General features: G+C 40.8%; 1 protein-coding gene across 1 annotated transcript; it reads left to right on the top strand.

The window, feature by feature from the left end:
* The first annotated feature begins 747 nt into the window (after positions 1-747).
* Positions 748-2,495, top strand: LOC147435256 (uncharacterized). The gene is made up of 4 exons (XM_086487932.1): positions 748-1,247; positions 1,404-1,662; positions 1,956-2,013; positions 2,203-2,495. Exons 2-4 carry the CDS (start codon positions 1,416-1,418, stop codon positions 2,300-2,302), a joined length of 405 nt encoding a protein of 134 aa, XP_086344058.1. The 5' UTR covers positions 748-1,247; positions 1,404-1,415; the 3' UTR covers positions 2,303-2,495.
* Positions 2,496-10,091: the final 7,596 nt, after the last annotated feature.

Below are 10,091 nucleotides of genomic sequence, written 5' to 3'. Positions count from 1 at the left end.
CTTTTAGTAGGCCATGGCAATGCCTCGTCACTATATGGCACGGTTCTAGGCCAGAGGGGATCTAGGGCCCAAGTTTGGGGGCGTGAGGCGGCTTTAATCTCGGCCGTCGGATCACGCAGTGAACTGGGGGTGAACTAGGGGCAAAAATGGCGCCCCAAGTTCACTCCTAGTTCACCCCTAGTTCACCTGCCTCGCGGGGTGTGGGTCGAACCTGGAACGTCTCGGTTGCCACACGAATGCTCTACCACCATGCTAGCACGCGTCGATGTCCATGTTGGCATGACACATGATCACACCCTAGTTTAGGCGCCCCTAGTTCACCCTCAGTTCACCCACCCCTAGCTTATCCGCCCCTAGTTCACCCTCAGTTCACCCCTAGTTCACTTTGTAAACCGACGACGGAGATTAAAACCGCCTCGCGCCCCCAAATTTGAGCCCTAGATCCCCTCTGGCCTAGAACCGTGCCATATAGTGACGAAGATGGCAATGAGCCTGTGTGCCAAATGCAAGAAAACAGGGTGAGGATGCATAATGCAATGTGCCATGTGTGTGATTTACACAAAGGAACATTTCAAAGCGAAAGTTGTTGCCGCTGCCATCAGTTCTGCAAAAGAGAGAGAGAGTGTGGAGGGGGGACCCTCCCCCTGGATTTCTAGAGGAATTCCAAATCCTCATTAAAGAAAAGTGTTTCGAGCACATGTTTCTTTCCCTTTGGAGAGGAATGTGCGCAAATGATCTTACTGAGGTTCGCGCAGTGGCCCATCGGGACGTTTGTGTGTGTGTGTGTGTGTGAGAGAGAGAGAGAGAGAGAGAGAGAGGGGGAGGGAGGAGCTCAGGAGCGCCATTTGCTTCCTTTCATATAAAGCTCGTGGATCTTCGGCAGAGGTAGGTACAGCAAGCACGCGCCTATTTCCTCTTTCTCGCTTCTGCACGCAATCTCTGTCTGCGTCTTCCTCCGTCCACACACACAAAGACGCACATTTCGTACCCATTAACCTCTGGCGGTCGTCCTCCTCCGTGTCGCTGTTTATTTCAGCCATCGGTCCTTTCTGTGACGAGCAGTTTCGATCAGTCCTCTGCTCTTGGTGAAGACAGCAGCCCAGGATATAACCCTCGATCTGCTTGGCGGCCTGGTTCGTGCGTCTCCCGATTCGCCTGGGGCCCCTCCACAGATCCCTGCGGGCTCCCAGCTTACCATCTTCTACTCGGGAACCGTCAATGTCTACAACGATGTCCCTGCAGACAAGGTATGCCTCCTGTCTGCAGCCCTTCAAGCTATCCTGCTTTCTGGCACGTAGAAGTGCATATCAGGTGTATGGTTGGCATCCGAAAGCTGGTTGCAGCATATACAGGATCTGCTGGTGTGGCCTTGATCTTATATGCCCTTTTCTATGCTTTCACAGGCACACGCCATCATGCTGCTTCTTGCAAATGGTGATGAGAAACGGAACCGTAGCACAGATGCATGTCTGATACCCAGTGGCCCAAGTTTGGAAGCCCCCACAAACAGTGCTACTGCTTCCATTTCGTGTGCTCCCATTGGCACGCCATCAATCTACAAGCAGCCCTTCAGCATGCCTTCCACACCCCCTCCCTCGTCTCCATTTCAGGCTCCTCAAATAGAGAGAAAGCCGCAGCTTATCAGCAAGCGAACTCAAGCTGGTAATTTACTTTCTTTTGTCTTGGGACTTATTGGCATGAGTCATCCCCGCACTTGTCTGAGGACACATTAACTGTGGTTGTGTATAATCGAGTACTATGCATGGAAACACCTGCGCATTTGTACGATGTGTAAAGGCCTATGCCTGTATGCATCATATCACATTCATTGTGTACATTTAACGATGGAGTAGTCTTAGGGCAGAGTGTTGCCCTCAGCTGTATGGACTGTTCTCGTTGCATTAGTTTGCACATCTTTGATGCCATCATGGATAACATTTACTTCGTCTGTGCAGAACTTCCATTTGCAAGAAAGGCTTCTCTTGCTCGCTTTTTGGAAAAGCGGAAAGACAGGTATCCGATTTGGCCCCCTTCCGGTTAAAGTTTGTTTTGTTCTGCATGCAACATGTTGTAGGCATTTATAGCTGAATCTCAAGCAAACTGCAGTTTTAGGAGGATTGCCACTTTCTTTTTACAATCTTTTTCTGCTTCTCTCTACAATCTAGCAGGTTCTGATGATTTGCCTATGTGTAATGGTTTCAGGGTTCAAGCAAAAGTAGCAGCGTCCTCAGAGGAGGAAGTTCTAGATGGTGTGAGTAAGAAGCTCAAGACAAGTGATGAAGGGATCACACCTTTAGAATAAAGGATACTCATTTCCTTTACCCCTCATGGGGGTGGCTCACATTACTATTGAAATCAGTTCTGAGAATCAACTTAACACACTAACAAACATATCTCTTTTCAATTCCCTTTGTAAAGTCAGCTCTGGCGACCCAAGGTTGTCTCCATTTTGTATGCCAAATTTTTTATTGCACAAAAGTTCTAGTTCTTCACTCTGTTCCTTTGTTGAGCAGTGTAAATCTGGTCGATCTGTTCTTGACGAAGTCATTGTCATATCTTTAATGGCTTCTGACCTATCTTAGCAAGGACATGCATACCACATGAGACCCTTTAAAACGATTTGTTCTCATTGTTTGTGGGTTTCTTTGGTTGAGGAGCAAAGGTTTCTGTGCATGAGACAGCTATTGAGGATGGTTTCAAGCATCTGCATATCTGATTATTGTGCTGGAAGCCTTTGTTCTGGATGCTTGTCAAAGGCTATGTGAACAAAGGCACGAAAAGTTTTTGTGTGAAGGGTTGGGGCAGATGCCGGTGATGGTAAATTTATCCTCGTAACGGTTCTGCATACTTTAAACTCAAAAGGGCACATTTCGTTTGCTTCTGGAGACAAGTGGCATTGGGTGCGTCAACGCCAGTTATGCAGTCGAGCGTGGAGATGTCTTGCATAGCATCCTGCAACATTTGTAAAATGCGACGGAGCTTGCTTAGTGTAAAAATGTCTTAAAGGAATTCCATGGTTTGAACAGTTGATTGGGATGGGTCTTTGAACTGCAAGCATAGCTACTTCACGGTTTATAATTGGACAGGTGATGTGCTGGTGCAGTCTTGTGTTTTGTTCTTCTGCCACGTTTTGTAATTATGTTTTGAAGTGAACAACAAGCTGTCTAAAATCTTGATCATGATGCAATTAGGTTGTGTCAAATACTGTTGTAGAGAATCAATGTCAAATAAGTTCTTAAGAAATGTAAGAGAAATTTTAGAAGTGAAGCTACCACCGAATTTTGAAATTTGTTTCTTTAAAAATTTTCATAAGATGCTTGTAACTTAATCAAATAGTATTTAACATATACATCTGCATCAATTTACATTTACTATGAGAAAAAAAAATCGTGCTTTAAAGCCAAGTTTTTAGGCCTACTACAAATCATGAACAAAAATCTTGATTTTGAAAATGCCAAGAGGAAGGATAAATTGTCTTTCAAACCTCTTTTCAGGGCATGTTCATAATGTTTTGGTTTTCAAGTGGAAAGTTTCTAGTGTTTATACAAGTTGTGTACCATGTTTTAGTTCTATTTATCTTAAGAAGCGAATGATCTCAAGTTGCACCAGGATCGAATATTGAGCATAGGAATTTCATAGCGATGATCTCTCAAATTGAAAAGCAATCAAAGAAAATTTTATACTTGGAATACGTATAAACCTCAATAGTTATTACCATAAGAGTTGTTCTAGATGGTATGTATGCATATATAATATGGTGCAACTTGAATTTACCTAAAGATTATTTTTTACTTAATGAAATTTGTCTATGGAGCCCCCACAATTGAACATCTTCCTCTAATTGCAAGAGCATTGCCACGATGAAAGTGGTCGGCATTCTTGTGGCTCACTTCTTAAGGACATAGGTACTTCAATAGAGCTTGCACATTGTAGTTTTGGAAGTGGCAATCACTTGAAAAAATGTATGAACTTGAACAAATGTATGAGATCATGGGTATTGTGTATTAAGTTTGAATGTTTCTAAAATTTTTGGTTTTTGCACTACGAAAATTTCCTTCTCCATAGTCTCCTAGGCCACTAGAGGGTGAGAATGCGCACTAAGGCTCCATCCATCCAACTCTTTATGTGGGCTAGTCATGCCCTTGTATATAGGACTCCTTGGCATATGTATTTTTCTTGAGTCATAACCCAAGTTAGGCTCATCACCATAGGCTCCCTCCACGTGACACTCTTGAGGGTCTCACCATAATCTTTAGTCACTTTGTGCGAGTCATCGGCACATACATATCATCGAACATATCGATCAAAAAGCCCTCGGTAGCCTCTTGAAGGCATAACACAATCAACTTCTTCCACCTTTTTCCTAGGCTCCAATCTTTGTAGATCTACTGGACATTCGTTGACATGGAAGTTTTAGCATGCAGAGATGTGTTGACCTCTAGACTGCTCGAATATCCCTAAACACTATCATCTTCTAGGAGAAATAACGATATTGATGTCTCTTCAGAATGCAAACATGCTTGCTTGCAACTCCCTTGGTAGCAAGTTGTAGGCCTCTACCCTATCTACAAGCAATCACCTTTGTTCTCGCCATTGGTCATAAGGACACAGATAAAACGTTCATGGAATCTAGTAAGTTTATGATACCAAGCACAAGTATGTTGTGTGTGCTAATGTGCATGGAGCTATTCACATTGTTTGAAGTCCAAAATGCAAGTTAAGTTGCACAAACGGATAAGCATTCCACATAGCATTAGAATTTTCTTTTGAATCAAACAACAATTCCTTAGAGATTTCAAGATGCATGGAAAAAAGGCTTATAACAAAATTCTACATATCTCTAGGATTGAAAAATCTTTTACTTGCACCTCACATAAAAAAAGTCACTTTTAATATGAGAGAAGTAGCTCTAGAGCTACATAGTTAGAGAAAGTTGTGTGTTCTAACATGCACATGCATCTCTAGGGTCATAAGGAGGAGATCTTGATACAAATACAAGAAAATAGATAAAAGTCCATTCAAATTTGAAAATTAAAGTCAAAATTTTGTTTGACATCATTTAGACAAGGAAAGCCTGATTGTTGAGAACAAGGTGAAAATTCACATTGACCTATTTTCGAGGATGATTGAGAGTGTGACAAACTTCTCAAGGCCCTCCTAATAGACATAGGAGAACAAATTTCCAAGTCTAACTCTTGCAGTGGTGTAGTACTACCTAAGCCGCTGCTCAATTCAAGCCCCTCTTACAAGAAATAGGAAAGAACTGAGCTAGGCCATCTTTGATTTTCTTGCTACGTGACACTAACCAAAAAGCTTTGCCATGCGATCCATAATTACTCTAAAGATTTCCATGCATCTTAGGCCAATATGAGACGAAGCGCACAAGTCCACACTAAAAAAAAAAAAGTTTTTTTGAACTGGTTTTCCTAAGGCAAACTAGCCTGGTAATCGAGGCTTATGCCAAAACTAACACTCATTACCTAGATTTAGAGCTAAAAGAGTCCAAACTTTGACCTTGTCTATTGCACCCAAGGAATTTCCTAGTGGGATATTTTAATCTAACTCAAAAACTTACACACCTAAAAACACAAGCTGTTGAAAACCCCCCAAAACCAATCCCTATAAACTTTGTTGTGGTCAAAACGTGTCAAAACTAAGCCCTCAAAAGCACATCACGCATAGAGTGCTTTCGTCTGGCTAGTTGAGCTTTTAACCCAAAATTTTAGATGACCGGAGCAGTCCTTGAGTTCAAATAACAAAATATCAGAAATGATCCTTGGAAAGCAGTAAATTGACCATAACTTGTCCAAATTGAGCCCAAATTGAGTGCCATAAAGCCTAGTGTGGAGAACATAGTCTTGTTTACAAAATCAAGCCAGTTGAAGAAATTTCAAGACCCACAGCCTAGATCCTGATGGAAAACCGCTAGTAGATTTTCCATACTACTACAAAACCTTGAACAAAGAACATATGCTAGAGTGACCTAAAACTCAACTAGAATTTGACCTAGTTGCACTTGATTCCCAGATAACTGTAATAGATTGCCAAAAACTACTAGATTTAACCCGTTCTTGTGGGCATAAACTCAAAAATCGTCAAGACATAGAGGTTTTGCTGTTGAATCCCTTGGACAATTTAGTGCCGAGAGAGCCAAAATCTGACAACAACTTGACCAAGGCCTAGTGGAAGTGCCTAGTGTGATCTTTTTGAAGAAAAGTTGACCACAAAATCCCATCATCTGTGTAAGATAAGCTTGAAACACTTGCTAAAAAATATTTATGCTTTGGAAAACCAAATTCACTCAAATTATTTGGAAACTCTCAAGGTAGACTAGCCTGAGCATAAGGAACAATCTAGTACATTCAAATTTGGAACAAGGTCATAATGATGCATCACAATCCATCATCGCGTGTGATGGATTGCAATGCATTGTTGCCAACTAAAAGCAATGAAACTTGCCATGGCTCCTATCCTAGCATAGCACAAGTGCTTGGTATGCTCTTTTTTAGAGAATTAATTCATGTACTAATGCATCGTGTTGTATGAGGGTAGTCTAAACTAAGTGAAACTTGTCATGTTTACATATCTATCCAAGTGATACCAGTAGGAGAAGAGATACCTTTAACTAAGAACACACTTTCTAATCCCAAGCACATACACTAAAAAATGGGATGAGACATGGTAGAACATCCTAGAACCTTTGATAAACTGACGGGCAGAGAGGCCAACCAAACCCAGATCTTATTACACATATCTAGATTTCACAAGGTTTTTCCCTATGATAGGGACAATCAAGGAGCATACTTTGTCAAGTCAAAGATAGCTTTGAAAAAGAGTCCGTTGAAATAGCTAGTAGAGGTGAAGCATTCACAAAATGCTGAATTTGACCCTCCAAAGTTCTTTGAGTATCATGATGGACGTGTATACATGCTCCACCACAAGTGGATAGCATTTGAGCTTGAAACCCATGAAGAGAGAGAGAGAGAGAGAGAGAGCTTATATGAAGTAAAATTCATGCCAAAAATGGTTGAATCAAGACATGTAGCCGTGGTGCTAGATTTTATGACAAATCTGGACAAAAATATAGTCAAGAAACTAACTATTACACATGAATAGAAAGGAGGAGGTCATTCATGGCGTAACATATTGAGAACATGTATGATCAAAGGTATAAATTGGTAGATTCAAACTACTCTTCTCATCAAGAGTTTGCCTATGCACGTACATGAAATCATAGTGAATGAGACCAACAAAGTATTGAATATGAAATTTTCAATGATAGAAATGACCATACAAAGGGGGGGCGGGGGGGGGGGGGGGGGGGGGGGGGGGTCTTCCTCTCTCACCCGACAATCAAGAAGCTTAGAGCCCATAGCTGCTAGTGCAATGCAACCAAACATAATGAAATTGGCTAGTTGACATAAGGATAAATTTGAGCGGATTTTACTATCTTTAAATGGAATTTTCCTTGACTACCCAATTTCTATTGACCAACATGGTGTGGCATATAACAAGTGTATCATGTCCAACATGAGAACTAGTGGAGGTAAGTCCAAATCCTAAATACTCCATCTTTTTTAGATATATCTCAAGTGGATTACGCCATAATCTATGTTAAAATATTGTCAAGCTAAAAATCCAAGTGAAAACAAGAAATTGCACGACCACCCAAGGGATCCAGAATTCCATCATAATGGTTTAGAATCCTCATATTTTGACATTGAAGGTCATAAATATAGGCAAGAGTGTATTGAGAATGAGACTGGTCTTGATACCATCAAGTCTTAGATAATAGGGGATCCACACATATGATAGTATAGAGGGAAAGACAATGCAATCTATAGCCTTATGAGAGGGATGTGCCAGAATGTGAAGAGGATCCCACAACCTCCCATATGAAAACAAAACCCGGAGCCTAAGAGCAGCTTTTTAGCTCTTGCAAATCCAACAATCCTTGATATACATGTTAAATTAGTGTCACCAAGACAAAAAATTATACAACCAAGTAGTTCAATGCCAAATGTATCTCAAATAGAACTTAGAAACTACAGTAGAAAGGGGGATTCCCTCATCTCTCTCCTCAAAGAACCTCACCACCAAGGTAACCACCAAGTCTTGATAACATCACTTGTGCACAAAATATTCCAATTTTTCTTGAATTTCCACAAAAATAGTTTACCTTGACCCAAAAGCATAGCCAACTGTAGAGATTGTACAAAGCTGCAAATCCCTAACTATACATGGGTGGATAGATTGAAGTTGTAATTTTTGCCTACAAATGTCAATAACAATGTTTTGCATGCTAGTGATAGAGGTAATTGATTCCAACTTGTCTTAGAGCAAGGGAACTCTACAAACTTGAGCCTTGTCAATTAACCTCAAATCACCTACGTTGTTCAAGTATTTGCACGTTATTAATCTTTCATAATTTTATAGAGATATAATGGGGAACGCATACAAGCCACTCCAAGCTAATGAAAAAGTAGTGGAAAGATAGAAAACTTGTAAAGATTGCCTTGTACTTCATCCCTTTCAAGATTTTCCACAATTGTTGCAGAAGCAAAAGTTGCTTGGAGGTAGGTCCCTAGAGAATCCACCCGTGCCTAAAGCTAGTGCTATGGAGAGACTAATAGAAGTCAAGCCTTAGCAAAAGAGGTCTCCCAATTCATGAAGGCAATAATCCCTAATACGCCATCTAGGTCACCACCTAAGTCACCTCAAAAGATCCACAGTACTCTCTGATAGGAAATGTCTTTACTCAAATGCAAGGGAAAAATGCAATGCAAAACGAAGTTCGGGAGGCAATTTCATAGCCATCATTAGCAAGAAAGGATGATCAAAATAAAGAAACAACAGAGGAATTCTAACCAAATAAGGCAAACGCAGTCAAAGCCAATGGTGCTAGAAAAATTCAAAGCGGATTAAATGTGACATCATATGTCAAAACAAAATTAAGTTACCAAAGGAAGTAGAGCCAAACTTTGAGCTAAACAAGAATCTTATGTTGAGTCACACATGGAAAAAGATTGACCCACTACAATTAGGTGTTGGACCCAAGTTTGTTACCATGTCCAAAATCAAATGAGGAGAATGTTGGGGAGTTGTTTTTGCCTCCATTCAAATGGAGTCTTAAATCTTTGAAGATGAATTCCATGTTATGATAGAGAGGAATGTTCATGTTGATATGATATTTGAAAAGACATTAGCCCAAGCTACTCTAGAGCTACATGACCCTCCAAAGGTGCAAGCAACATAGATGGAAGCTCATATTTAAAACAACATGGAGTTACAAAATTTAGAAAGAAGTAGTGATTTCTTGAATAGAGCACCATTGAATGAAGAAAATGGATGGAGATGTGTGCATGTGTGTACAACAATGGAGAAGAGAGGAGAAAGAGAGACACACATGTTGTAGACTCCTATCAAAATTGTGGTTAGGGTTATGAGTTCTTATTGTTTTATGTAGAATGAATGATCAATGTTAGTTCTTGTGTTTGGCCACTCAATACTCGGGCATGGCACATTGGGCTTTACTACCCCAACAACCTCCCACTTAAAGGACAATGTAGAATGAATGATCAGTGTTAGTTCTTGTGTTTGGCCGCTCAATACTCGGGCATGGCACATTGGGCTTTACTACCCCAACAACCTCCCAATTAAAGGACAATGTGCCTTTAAGTTAGGGTGACAATGTAAAGATATACATACAATACAGATAGACAATGATCATGATCATCTACCCAATGCCCATGAGTGCCCAAAAATGTGCAAGCCGCTTTGAAGGTAAGCCCTTTGTTAGAAGATCAACAAGATTCTCACTGGTGTAAACCTTGGGAAGTTGCAATTGCTTGTCCTTGAGAACCTCACGGATGAAGTGATGCTTCACACCCACATGCTTTGTCTTTGCACGAAACACTGGGTTCTTGCCCAATTGTATAGAACTTTGGCTATCCAATGTAACACATGCATCTCAATATTGATTATGAAGTCTCCCACTAGACGACCGAGCCATATAGCTTCCTTGCAAGCTTCTAAAGTTGAAACATATTCAGCCTTTGTAGTAAAAAGGGTAATGCAATCTTGCAAATAAG

This window comes from Adiantum capillus-veneris, chromosome 18, assembly GCF_014529385.1.
Source record: "Adiantum capillus-veneris isolate H3 chromosome 18, ASM1452938v2, whole genome shotgun sequence".
Lineage (NCBI taxonomy): Eukaryota > Viridiplantae > Streptophyta > Polypodiopsida > Polypodiales > Pteridaceae > Adiantum > Adiantum capillus-veneris.
The sequence above is the reverse complement of the archived record's forward strand: the minus strand, read 5'-3'. Positions and strand labels throughout refer to the sequence as shown.

Coding starts and splice junctions, on each gene's coding strand:
- LOC147435256 (XM_086487932.1), top strand. CDS start 1,416: ATGCTGCTTCTTGCAAATGGTGATGAGAAACGGAACCGTAGCACAGAT. Junction 1,663..1,955: donor CAGCAAGCGAACTCAAGCTG/GTAATTTACTTT, acceptor TCGTCTGTGCAG/AACTTCCATTTGCAAGAAAG. Junction 2,014..2,202: donor TTGGAAAAGCGGAAAGACAG/GTATCCGATTTG, acceptor TAATGGTTTCAG/GGTTCAAGCAAAAGTAGCAG.